Here is a 13,616-nt window from a genome sequence, read left to right as displayed (position 1 = left end):
AATTTCATTGATGAGATAATAACAACCATATATAACATATATCATATTTTTATAAATAAAATAAAAAATTAAAATAATAATATAATATAATATATATCTTTTAAATATATATATATATATATATATATATATATATTATTACATAAAAAAATATTTTCTTAAGACAATATTTAAAATACTTATAACTTATCAAAATATAGAGCTTATTCCTATTATTCTTTTTAATTGAGAGATTTTACTTTATTAAAATGGAAAATAGAATTATATGTAAAACCCGATTATGCATTAAATTATCTTCCTGTATCACACATTTTAATGGGAACAACGGATATATATGCAATACTTATTTTTTTGCTTAGCATTTTAGCCATTAATTATACGTGTTAATGTAACCATTTTCATAGGAGATTAAAACTAATCCCTCCTTTATCTATGGATAAATGGTTAACATCTCTCTCTATCTGGCCAACCCCTTTTTCTTTTAGGTTCTGTAACAAATTCCATTGCCACCCTTCCTTTGTTGATTTCCTTTTGGGGAAGAATTTCCCAGAAAACAGTATTCTGCGAAGAGGTTCCTGGAAAACAATATTCTTCCTTTTCTTTCCATTAATTATTTCAGGTATTTATTTATCTATATCTTGTATGAATTTGAATCTGATGAACACTTGTTGCATTTTGATCAGGCTTCAAATCAGATTGGGCATGTCAGTTTCATTTTATTTGAATAACTTAAGTTTAGCTAATAATGGGATCTATTAGATACATTGCCGTGGGAAATTAAAATATATGTTCTTTTGTAGCTGAGGTAGCATGGATTCCATGAGAGGTCAAGGAGGCATTCAGATGCTGCTAACTGCAGAACAGGAAGCACAGCACATTGTTTCTGCTGCTAGGAACTGTATGAGCACAATAATAAATATTTGCATTTTATATTATTCAAATTTCATGTTGAACCTTCCCCCCCCCCCCTTATTATGAATCTTTCAAATAAAATCTAATTTATTCAGTGAAGATGACAAGGTTAAAGCAAGCTAAACATGAAGCTGAGAAAGAAGTGGCAAATTATCGCTCTCATATGGAGTCAGAGTATCAAAAGCAACTAACTGAGGTATTAAATTAGAATATTTTTCTTCAAAACTAGAAAACTTCAAATGATTTTATGTGGGTTCTGATCTTTATATATATATATATATATAGACAAGTGGGACTTCTGGGTCTACTGTGAAAAGGCTTGATGAAGAAACTGAAGTAAAGATTAACAAGTTAAAGGAATCAGCCACAAAGGTGCAGCCAGACGTTGTTGCCATGCTGTTGAAGTATGTTACAACTGTTTAGCATTTGATGCTTCCAAGGTTTATTTAGAATTTGGAGAGCATAGATATCACTGACTCGCAGTGACAGAAGCCATAGCTAACTCACCAATTCTTTATATTAAATTTGCATTCAGCTTTCTCTCTGCTTAGAAATTCTTTAGTAACCAACAGTAGAGCTGCAAAGCTTGGTTGAGAATTTTTATTGAGAACATATGTTTTGCCTTATTGCAGATTTTTATATTTTTATCATTTGAAGTACAAATTCCATGAGAGTATTTTTCTTTATTTCTTTTTTTTTTTCTTTTTTTGGTGATTTGTATCTGTACGAAGTATAAAATTATACGAGGTATATCTCTTTTTTTTTCTTTAACCAGATATTAATTTAGTTGGACTTGAATATTATCAAATCCCTCATTTTCAAGCTGATTGAGGATTCCCAACTATAACAGTGTCGCCGGATATGGCTGATTCACAACCAAATAGTAACTTGGCAGATGTGATGTTAGACAATTGCTAATCCCTTTCTGCAACTGCACAATTTTTCAATCTCTTAATATTAAGTTTGATGAAATGAATAAATCCCAAGTCCAGTAATGAAAAATAAATAAGAAAAATCATTTGATCTTAATGCAAAAGTTGCATTTCTGTTTCGGTTTTCATAGATTTGCTTTAGTTGTGCTGATAATTTTTGAGATACTGGAGTCACCATTATGACGTAATTTTTTCTGGAATAGCCCAATAAAAACAGAGGTAGCTGCAGAGAGAAAGAGAGATTAAAGAGAGTGTGGATTTTAGAAACACAACTTCCAGTTTAAAGTCAGTACTATTATTCATAAACACTAGAAAACAGCTCTTCATTTTAGAAATTTTACTAATGAAAAAAATAATTTTAAAAGAAAAAGATTTCAATTTTGTAAACTGACAAAATCATAAAAGAACATTAACTCATCTAGAATAGGAGGAAAGCATTGTAGATAGATAGCTTTTACAAATTCTAGTAAGATAACAAACCAGGAAATTTAAACAACAAATGCGAGAAGCACTTCTTTTCGCCATTCAAATGAAGCATAACTGCGTTTTTTAAGAAAGAAAGGAAAAAAATCTTTGGTAATGAACTCCTGTAAAAACAATATGTACAGAAAAAGCCTGAGATTTGCATCTCCAGGCGTGTCTAATTGGAGATCACAGTTCCATGATCAAATTTCAAAGAGTAACAAGCTTTGGGGAAATTGAGTATATACCCCCCGACCCTCAGTTCACTTCACTTAGCCATGCATGAAAGGGTCTCCCACCAAAGCACACCAGACACTGTCATATCTGATGACTTGAATTGCAGTTCAGGGAAAGGTCAACCGGAAATATGAACAGCGAAAGAAAGATGGAAGGTGCAGCTACCCAGATCATTTTAGCTAGCACTTGGCTTTCTTGCTGCTATTAAGTACTCTATGCAAATGGAAAGCTTCACCTTGATCCCCATTCAAGGACCTTCTCTCCAAACAACAAACAGTGAGCTGCCTCAGTAACCTCTCGAGATATGAGCGCAAGCAGCCTTGCAAATCCTTCAGGTTCGGATTTGTAGATAATATCATAGCATTTACAGTGTCAGCCACAATCTCACGTTGCGCCTCTTCAAGAAGATAGCCAACTGAGGACTCCTGTGGTTGTTCATATGCTAGCAAAGCTACACAGTCCTATACAGGGAGAATGAAAATGATGACTTAGCATTAATCTACAAATAAATGAATCTACATGAAACCCATCCTCAGAAATACAAACATCAGTAACAGAATCAGCAAGTCCAAACCACTCCAATTAGCATAAGCCTGTGGAATTGATTCAACACCAGAAAAATCAAGGATAACTTTCTACAAGGGCACGTCCTTTTAGCTATTTAAAGGTTCTCTTTACCAATGTTATATATAATTTCTGATTCTTAGGGTATATATTAATGACTGACAGGGACCAGTGTTGTAATAAAGAAAACTCACTCTTTCTGCTTATGACAATAGAGTTAAATGTATAGGACTTTCTTTTTCTTTCGTATCTTTTAGCCTGTTCCAAAGTGGAAAGAGACAATTTTTATTCTCCATGGATCATTACCAGTTTTCACAAATCTAAATGGATGAAGCAATGGCATTCATGAACTTGATCCAACTTCAAGAAGTATAGATCTAGATGGGAACCCCATGTCCCCATCATCAACTTGCATCTGAACATTTTAAGAGAACTGTCATTTAACATGCACAAAGTATGGCAGAGGTGCCCATATAAAGCCTACTAGAAAACCCTCCTCTAATGAGATCACAAGTTCTCAGATCCACCCTCCCAAATTATCAGAATACATAATCCGCGGGCACAAAGATGCTATATTATTTGGAAAATGGAATTTTTCAATACCTGAACCATATCATCAAACCCAGACAATTCAAAGAATTTTGCCAATTCACTCCTTCCGTATTTCACAGCCTCCTCTAGTGCTCCAACCTATATAAATTACATTAAGTTACATGTAAATAACCTTGTCAAGATATGCATCATGAACAGAAAAATGGCATCATCTTTTACGTAAAAAGGGAAAACACTTTGAACAAAAAAGAAAAAGAAAAAATTACATTCCCAGGCACACAAGCGCAACTAAATTACATCATAAAATACTTGCAGACACATGATACAATATCATTACTGCATGAAAAACTTCCCTGTATAAATTACACATGTTAATGCTGCAAGACCAAATCTAGAGATTTGCTATAGTAAGCTTTAGCAAAATAACATACACGTTAGTGCATAATCATCATTCCAATCAAAGATTAGAGATTTCCCTTCCAAAATGAACAAAATTATCCACAAGCAAATTAAATAAGAATTAAAACATACCCGAACCAATTCAATAAATTTCTGACAGTGAAGCAGAAAGCACATGGCTGATCTTTCATCCTGCGTAAAAGCATTACTAGGAGTCATGACTCGATAAAATAAGCACTAATAGAAATAGTGGAAAGCTTGGATTACATTCGGGGGTGGGTATTAAGAACATCCATGAGGGAAATTATACACAAGATCTTAGTAATTCTTAAACTCAAGTAAAGATATCATTTCCAATTAATAACAGCAATTTTTCTTTTTAGATAAACAAGCATATATATTATCCCTATTTACCTTTCAATTTGCGTTAAAGAAAAGATAGAAAAAAAAAAATTACTTTCATGAACCTATGAAAGTATAAATTCATTATAATGTTTATCATATGAACATCAAAGAGTTAATGCAATTCTAGAACCTCTTCCCTCCTCCATAGTACAAAATCTCATTAAATTGCACTCACCTGCACAATCTGGGGATACCAATCACGAAGTTTACTGATTGCAGCATCGATATCTCCATTCCTGATTAGCTTCATTAACAGAAAAAATGTCAGCAAACTGAATTTTACATTTGAAAGGAAAACAAGCAATACTAATTTACATATAATAAATAGAAAAACCACATGGAGCTAAGCTACTGGGGCATATCTTCACTGATGTTATGACAGCATGAAAGAAAAATCAGAAAAGGGGAAACCAATTTAACAGGAGATTGTGGTCAAGCATACTTGTTTTCCCAGAAAAGCTTTGTACACATTATGTTCCAAAAACTACTATAAGAATTTTGTATCAAGAGAGAATAGAAAGCAAATTATTATTCAAAATGCAGCATAACATCGATTAATATTGACTAATCCTTCCATAAAACTAAACATCAAAAGACCAATATAAGGCATACTATGTTGCTACTACCTTCCCACACATCTTTCTAAACATTTCAGTGTGCCTAAAGCCGGCCAAAAAAAAATCTCATCTTAACAATCAGTAGAATAAAATTAACATTTGGACATGCTCCAACCAACACTTTCCTTAATCTTATTGTTTGGTTCACTTGTTAAAAGTATTTTTTTTTGCTATTTTGAAGCCAAAAGGCAAAAATCATTATTTAGTCTGATAACAAGAAGCAGGTTTTGAAAGGGAAAAGAATCAAAAGAGTGTCTTTTTGAGAGAGAACAAATAATATTTTTTCTTTTTTGTTTTGTCATGTGAATCCCCATTCGGATATTTAGCACCAACCTAACAGTCAGCAGCCCACTGCCACACCATGGGTAACAAAAATAGACTTAATTGCCAAAAAATCATATACTTTAGTTTTCAAATTTTCAATTTCAGCACCATATTTCAACATTGCTTTCAATCTTAGTGTATGTAAAATTATCAGCCAAATTTGTTGATATGGCCTAAACTCCAGCAACAACTAAAAAAAGGGGGACAGGCTCAGCAATGGAGTTGGTATTGCATTTCTTCGTGTTGTTGAGTATGGTGTGAAGCAATTCTAATGCTGACTCAGACTTTTTTTTTTTTGCCGAAGTTCATGCCACGTCAGCAAATTTGGTTGAAATTTTACCGGAGGCTATAATTGAAATCAATATTAAAACATGGTGCTGGAATTGGAAATCTAAAATTACATGCTAAATTAGATAAACAAATGCTAAGTACCTGACTTAATGGGCAATTAAGCCAATAAAATTATAGAAATATATGTCGTCATTTTAAGTTTAGAGTGATACTAGCAGCAATGGGCAAAGCAAAATAACAAACATCTTCAATAAATATTAGTTTTTCTTTATAGCAAAATTAAATTTGAAAAACAAAGGAATAGCTAAGAAGTACTTTCCAAAAGCAAGAAATTTTAGCTTATCTCCACATATAGCATTCCCGGATATTGTGCACTCCAAACATTCAGGGTATACAGAATAGAAGCGCCTAAGAAAAAATTCTCCTTTTTTTTTTGACACCTTGAAGAGTCCAAAATTTAGAAAAACAAGAGTCATAGAACTCAAGAAAATCTGTAACTCTGTACAGTATCTAGAGCATCTAAAACCCACAGCACAAAACACCTGTGCAAAAGTAAGGTATCATCCTTGATTTAATATCAAAAGTTGAGAGTGCTGCATTATTCCTTTTAAACCTTACAGTCCAATATTTCATTGCTATAGAGGGCTGCATCCCATTCCAGCTGGCTCTGCGCTATCATGCGCGCTTTTCTAACACCTCCTTAACAGATTTTGGCATGATTAAAGAAACACAATCTACAGTGCTGAGCAATGCACAAAAAATGGCCAACCCTTTGCCCCTCATTTTTATAGGTAACCAGCTAAACACAATTTTTTCACTTCCCAGAAAAAATTTATTGTTAGCATAGAGATAAGAGATAATGTACAAGCAAAAACTGAAACATACATGAGCTTTCTAAATGCTCTCCATCATAAAGCTCTATTCTTAACCACTAAGAAATCTAAACTTTCTGCAGTTAGCAAGCAAGTTTCTGTGCTATATTATTCATGCCAACCCAATTCCCTAAGCCAGTGTGATGCTTCGGAAAATACATCCACTGAAGTGACTTTCCAATCCTTGGCTGTTCCATTCATCAAGAAACATCCTATAACATTCCCTTATCATGCACTATAGTGAATACATAGATAATCCATTCGGAAAAAAATAGAAAGAAGTGCTCGACATAGTGACAATTCTGATTCAGGGAATTAAATATTAGCACTTCCAATCAAAGGAAAATATCATTTTGAACAACAAGAACAAGCACTGAATTAAATTCTCATGCAAAAGAGACAAAGAAAAGAAAACAAAAACATAAAGATACACAGAAAGGCACTTCTGCTGAAGAGACACAAGCAGCACACTCATTAAATATCAATCCATAGTCTGAACAAGTTGCATGTCAACTGATGCAAACTACTACTTCAAGGAGAAAAACCAATGATCAACTCTATTCATACCTGTCGAAGAGTTCTTCTCTGGTTCAATGCATACATAATGTCCTGTTCATCAAACCCATTCTCTAGAGCTACTTGTATAGGAGGAACAGTACTTTTACTAGCCAAGTCAAATGAATTGAGAGTCTCCTCATAGCCATAATGCAGTAAGTAGGAGTGCACAAGTCTGATCGTGAAATACAAATCAGTCATCAACAGATAATAGTCAGAGAAACATGTAACAATAAAAACAACAATTTCAGTTCATCAATTACAGCTGTTTACCAAAATGAAATTAATCATGTGCCCATACATATATATGACTGATATGGTGCATATTGGTTACTATTTTAAATCACTTTATAGAGCAGAATATTTAGTGCTTTCCGTCCAATTAACATTATAAAACATTTGGCGGATGTAGAATAAAATTATAGAACTTAAATACCAGGTGATCATCCACTCTAGAACTTCAACGAAATAATTCTTATCAACAACTTGTAAGACCCCATGGTGCTCACATGAGAGGATAATAATTTTCTGATGCTGCTAAATGACAAGCCACAACTTAAATTTAATATCTAAGATCTTATTCCATATTGTGAGTGCAAGCAAGTGTGCAAAAGATAATAAGAAAAGCAGCTACAAAAGTAGTCTCTCTTGCTCAAGAATAAACTGATCTCCATAAAATTATTTAAAGGTGTATTTGTTATATTTTTCCTCCTTATTTTCCAGACTCCTAGTAGTCAAGCACCAAGCTCCTAAGAAGTGTTACTTCCCCACTCTAAGATTTAGCCCAACTTTCCACCCTCCACCTTCCTCCCACCTCCTTTATCTCTTTTTCCTTTCATTAACTAAGAATGTCAATGGAGAGTTTCCAGCTCAAATTCTTCTTCAAAAGTACTTACTGTTCTTTCAGGAAACTCATTCCACAAATTTGTTCCCAATACTACACCAGCCCTGTCCATCCCATTCTACTATCACTCGAACCAAAACCCACAGGACCTTCATATACAAATTAGAAGTATAATATCATATTTGAGAAAGATCAACATAGAGAGAAAAGCTCATAGTGAAGAAAATAAAATAAAGAAAACTCGATTGCCATGACCCAACAATTAATTTCTAAATATTTCTTTCAACATGCACATTGTATTATTTACAACCAAGAGGACAATATGTTTCATATAAAAGAGAGTCAAATTTGTAGTGAACTTACCCATAACTCACATTTGGAGACAAAGATATTTTCTCAATTGTTGTCTGTTGCTTCATCCTTTCATGTGCTTCATATTCCTAATCAAATGAAATGAAACAAAAGACAACATTAATATGACAAGGACTTGATTTAAAAATTACAATAATGTCAACATAAGTAAATGAGCTAAGTTGAATATTTTACTTTAGCCCACAAATCTCTACGAGCATAAACAATAGCCAAAAAGCTAGTCAGGAATTTATGCAAGCCAACAAAATAATTCAAATCAAGTTATAACCAAATGAGACATGGACTTGAAGTCTTAAAACCAAAAAGAGCATGTAACAGCATATGCAATTTCAGCCGAAAGAAATGAAGAACTACTAGATTTAGACAGATTAAACATAAGGTTCAATACATCAATTGACACAAAGTATAATTTCATCTGGTTGGGACATTATAAACAGCCATTAATTATCACATAGAGGGACCTTCAAGAAGCCTGCAATGGTGATCGATAAATAGAAATTTGCACAGTAACTCTGCACCACCTAATTCATTAGATTCAGCAATAATTTCAACTTGATTGACAACATTTAACAAAAAAGAAATACAAATTCACTTATCAACAACATAACAATACATGTGAGAAAAAAGAAATTGACAGGATAACTTGCCTTGAGGTCAAAAGCAAATTGCTTCTGCCCAAAGTTGACTTCAATCCTGCCAGATTGAAATTTAAAAAAAAAAAATTAAAATCTATGCATATTAAAAAATTAAAATTGTTTTACCAATAATAAAATAATATCAGCAGAATTACAGAGCAAGAGAAAGTTTTATATTATTACTAATTCTGCCACATCAGAGAGGAACTATGCCTCAAGAGACAATGAGCCGTTGTTAGGGATTCAATACAATCATAATTTTCCATGCAAGAAAACATTCAGTGGAGAAAATACAATTCTTTCACAGCCTTTCTCAACAAGTTGATACATAAAATCCCAAATATAGAAACTACATATTTTTATAATTAAGCTGAATAACTTTTAACAGAAAATAATGAGGCAGATATGCTCCTTTTATCAAAACCAGAAGGAAATTTGATATTACACTGCAGTATTACAGTATTAATCACCTTCAATACAGTAATTTTCAAAAACGAGTTTTTTAAACAGCAATTCATGGGATAGAAGATATTTTAGAGTATATTACACCTATTAATTAATACATCAATTGTCTTGTCTCAGTGCTCTAAAACTGAGCATCACTGCACATAGCATAGATTCAATATGTACTCCACTACCAGCATGCCTCGCACTTGAGCATGCATGTTAAAACACACACAGACCCAAAACCAAAGCAGCTTAATTAGATACAAGCAGTGCCCGCATTGAAAATACTGTAGGATGGAAAGTTAAACATGAAAATATATTTTTGTTAACATATTAATCCAGGTGAGTTTCAATTTTGTTTCAAAAATCATGGAGTGCCTCTGCTAGCTAAGCTACAACATAGCACTCAACTCAATTGATAAGCAATCGTGAGGATTAGTATGGCCAATCATATTGCAGATACCCACTACTCAACTTAAATGAAAGTTAAAATTCTGGTTCTGGTTCGAACGTACCTATCTTTCTGACAGGCTGAAATACAAAAAGGGGTGTTATATCGTCAACTTCAAATCTGTGTAATTATAGTTTATAACATATTTTCCACTAAATCTACTTTACCTTTGCTTTGTTAATTAAATAATCAATCAAAGCTCATACTCTATTAGAAATCAGACCAATATTATCCTGTTTTGCTAAAAATTCAGTCAGCATAAGAATGAAAGCTTGGTGTAACCAGAATCTTAGTCACCATAGGGACCTTGGTTTGCAAAGAAGAATTTTCTGGGGCTACATATGCATCATAAGATGAAGCAAAATTCAAGTCTAAGAATATAGTATTCAAGTGTGGCAATACTCAATAATACAAACAATTTAATCAGACCAAATACAATCAAATAATCTAATCAAGCATATTGCATAGCTGGCAGCACCATATTTGCAATATCTAAATCTCGTGCAAGAACCAACAAGCAAAAGTGTCCCAAAATAATAGCTAAACAGCATAAAATTAACAAGTATAAGTACTGCATACTCTTCATTCAGGCTGTGAACAGCAACCGTAGGGAATAAGGGACCTTTTATATCCTTGTAAACTGCCCCAACCACCGATCCATTTTTACTACACCAATATAGGAGCACATGTAAAAATAAGGATTTTCACAATTAACAGATGGATAATTTATAATTCTAGAATCTACATGTCTATACAAATGCATGCAAAGTAAAAGACCATACTGACCAAATTGGGCATAGTCTTACGTGAAAAAGAATTCCTGTGAAGAGTAGTTAATACCAGCACCAACTGTATCTTTGGATGTAAAGGTTGGGCCAAAAGGCTCTCCCTTGCCTTGTCCACGATACAGATGCCCATCATCTCCATGATATCCACAACTGTTTGCTTCCCACCTAACACAGGGAACAAAAAAGGGAAGAAATGTTCATAAGAAACCGCAGTATACCTATTATTAACAAGGCTCTGCAACACAAAAACTTGCTTACATAGTGGGGGAGAAAATATAGAGCTGCAGTCCTAACCAAGTATCTTTTCTCCTCATGTTTTCAGAGGCATAATTACAATGCCATTGAATAATCCATCAATTGATATAGCATATCTAAATCTCCCCAAACCACTGAAGCATTAGAAGAGGATAGTTGACTTTTGCTTTGCCAAAGCTTTTAGTATTTAGCCTTAAGAAAAAGGCCCACGATGGATGCATATTTCAAGCCTGAGGTGAGGCGCTTTGCTTAGGCACGCCTACAAAGCGCACAGGCCTATCCTTGGAGCTTTAGACATGAATGTATGAGTGAACCTAAACTGTGAGATACTACATTTGTGATCTGATTAAACATTTTTCACTTATTTTCATCCAACGATTCAGTCATGATTTTTCCCTAAATTATTATAGTAGCTGAAAGCCTAGGTATACATGGAAAGATTTAAAAAATTAAATAGATGGTCCGGGTCCAGATATAATTAGACCTACACCCTTTCCACAATAGAATAAAGCTCTCACATTAGAAAGAATAAATTAAATAAAATACTAGGAAAATATTATATGTTCATTATGTTTCATATCTGCATCATATGAACAAAATCTATATTTTATTTCATAAACTCGAGCTCACATGAAAGCTTATGTTCTTTGCTTTACTCAAAGCTCCAAGAAGCACTCAGCTTTCAGCACCAATGATAGTTGTCAGGCATACCCAGGCTCAAGTAGGCCCTAAATCATTCCTCAAGTGGCCTCAAGTGAAGCACCACTCCTAAGGCATGCACCAGGCACATGCCACCATGCACCTTCAGGGCTATCATTTCTTTATGCAATATGGTTTTACTGGGTGGTATTATCAATGTCCATAAATAAGAGAAATTACATGGAATTAGCTCTTAAAAAGTGAATGTAACAACACAATTGGCTCCCTTATTCCAAAAACAAATGAAATTGCATCTCTTTCTACAAGTTAATCAACTGTTAGGACTGCCAACAGTTAATCAATTGCAAACTATAAACAGGGCAGACACCAATTTAGAGGAGACATAGGCATTGGGGACCCTGCTCTAACGAAGAGAAGGGAAGGATGAAGATCTTTTGCTTGATGATGATTAGGATTACTACTAAATTTTCTTGAAGCAGCGAGTAAAGTTAAGGTGTTATTGATCCCTTTTGTTCATATTTGAATGTAGTTAGTGGTGGTTGCCTTTTGTCTCTGTTCTCACGTGCAGAGTACATACATTGAACTAGTTGTAGAAGTTGAACATTATATCCATTATAGCATTGCTATTTTACTATGAATTTTAGATGTTCTGGCTAATCAAAAACATTATTTAAAATTTCATAACAAGTTAACTAAGTCAGACAAGCAGGTGCGTATAACTTGGACAGCTAAGGACTGATTTCCAGCCACTTTTAACAAGGCTCACAAAAACATCTGATCACAAATAAGCACCTAAGAGATTCAAATAATATACAATAATGACAGTGAAAAATCATGAAGTCATCAGTTATATTCTTCCAAACAGCTAATCTAATCATATTTACAGATGAAACCAATAAAACCATGTAAAGGAACAACATCTAGTACAGTAAACAAGTCCATAAACTGTTCTAAGAGGTACTCTTAACTACTAAACAATAAGTTTAACCCAAAATTGGTGGAATATTATATCCATATTGGTCAAACAATTAGGACATTCGTTACATTCTTCTTAGTTCCTTTTTCTTTTGCATTTTGTCTATAGTCAAACAACCCTAAGAAAACACACCAAAAAGCACCTACATTATCTTGAATTCCATTTCATTCCAAATCAAAACTCTTTAATGCAACAATTAAAGAAAATTACCCTGGCTGCCTTCGCATCTTAAAGGTGTCATTAGTGAAACCAATAGCAATCTGTCCTTTAGCACCAGAATTTTTAATAAAAATCTCGAAATAATAAACCAGGCGTTTAACAGGAGCAGGCTTATTAGCTTGCACAGCACCGACATCATGACCATGAAGATTAACACTCGTGTACTTCACACTTAGCTTATCAGTTGATATCACTATAAACCCTCCCGAACTGTTTATCGTGTTTAGTTCCGTTGGCTCTTCCTCTCTCACGTCCTCCTCGTCTTCCATCATTCTCACCGATGATGATGATGATGATGAAGTGGCACCTGCCGAAGATTGCCGCGCCAGCTTTAGAAAGTAGGTGGCTGGATCTTGTTGTTGTTGACTGTTGGAACTGGTACCATTGGAGGTGACGTTGTTGCTGTTGCTGCTGCTGTTGTTGTTTCTAGTGCTCATTTTTGGAACCCTAATCGATCATTTAAAGTGGCGAATTTGGGGATTTTTAGAGAAAGAGAGAGAGAGATTTTTTTAATTTCTCTTTTTTAAGTTTGTTTGAAGAAACGAAAGAGACGCAAGTATCTTCCTGTGTTGCTAAGTTAGAGAGGGGTTTTGATTCTCTGCTTTGAGCCTTTTGTGGAATCAGGCTGCTTTACTTAGATTTTCGTTAACTATTTGGGTTGGCTGCCTCAGTGTTCCGATTGATGGGTTTTCAAGGTTTTAACTTAAGACAATCTTTATTCGTCCTTCAAAATTTTTTAATAGAGATAATAGATTTTACAATTTAATTAATTAAAATATATGGATTGTATTACTTAATTTATATTGATTTTTGAAAATCTATATTATTTTATAAGTTTCTTAATTTT

At 33.7% G+C, this 13,616-nt stretch overlaps 2 protein-coding genes across 2 annotated transcripts; one reads left to right on the top strand and one right to left on the bottom strand.

Moving 5' to 3' along the window:
* Positions 1 to 386: 386 nt before the first annotated feature.
* Positions 387 to 1,598, top strand: LOC8283257 (V-type proton ATPase subunit G). Its single transcript, XM_002521784.4, has 4 exons — positions 387 to 619; positions 801 to 898; positions 1,008 to 1,108; positions 1,198 to 1,598. The coding sequence occupies exons 2-4, from the start codon at positions 811 to 813 to the stop codon at positions 1,333 to 1,335; spliced, it is 327 nt and encodes a 108-aa protein (XP_002521830.1). The 5' UTR covers positions 387 to 619; positions 801 to 810; the 3' UTR covers positions 1,336 to 1,598.
* A 645-nt stretch (positions 1,599 to 2,243) lies between these two features.
* LOC8283258 (ran-binding protein M homolog) lies at positions 2,244 to 13,359 on the bottom strand. The gene is made up of 10 exons (XM_002521785.4): positions 12,761 to 13,359; positions 10,678 to 10,824; positions 10,451 to 10,537; positions 8,986 to 9,031; positions 8,330 to 8,406; positions 7,135 to 7,297; positions 4,639 to 4,707; positions 4,191 to 4,250; positions 3,711 to 3,797; positions 2,244 to 3,004 (listed from the first exon to the last, which is right to left on the bottom strand). Exons 1-10 carry the CDS (start codon positions 13,204 to 13,206, stop codon positions 2,723 to 2,725), a joined length of 1,464 nt encoding a protein of 487 aa, XP_002521831.2. The 5' UTR covers positions 13,207 to 13,359; the 3' UTR covers positions 2,244 to 2,722.
* Between the last annotated feature and the right edge of the window lie 257 nt (positions 13,360 to 13,616).

Source organism: Ricinus communis, chromosome 2 (assembly GCF_019578655.1).
Source record: "Ricinus communis isolate WT05 ecotype wild-type chromosome 2, ASM1957865v1, whole genome shotgun sequence".
In the NCBI taxonomy this organism is placed as follows: Eukaryota; Viridiplantae; Streptophyta; class Magnoliopsida; order Malpighiales; family Euphorbiaceae; genus Ricinus; species Ricinus communis.
The sequence above is the reverse complement of the archived record's forward strand: the minus strand, read 5'-3'. Positions and strand labels throughout refer to the sequence as shown.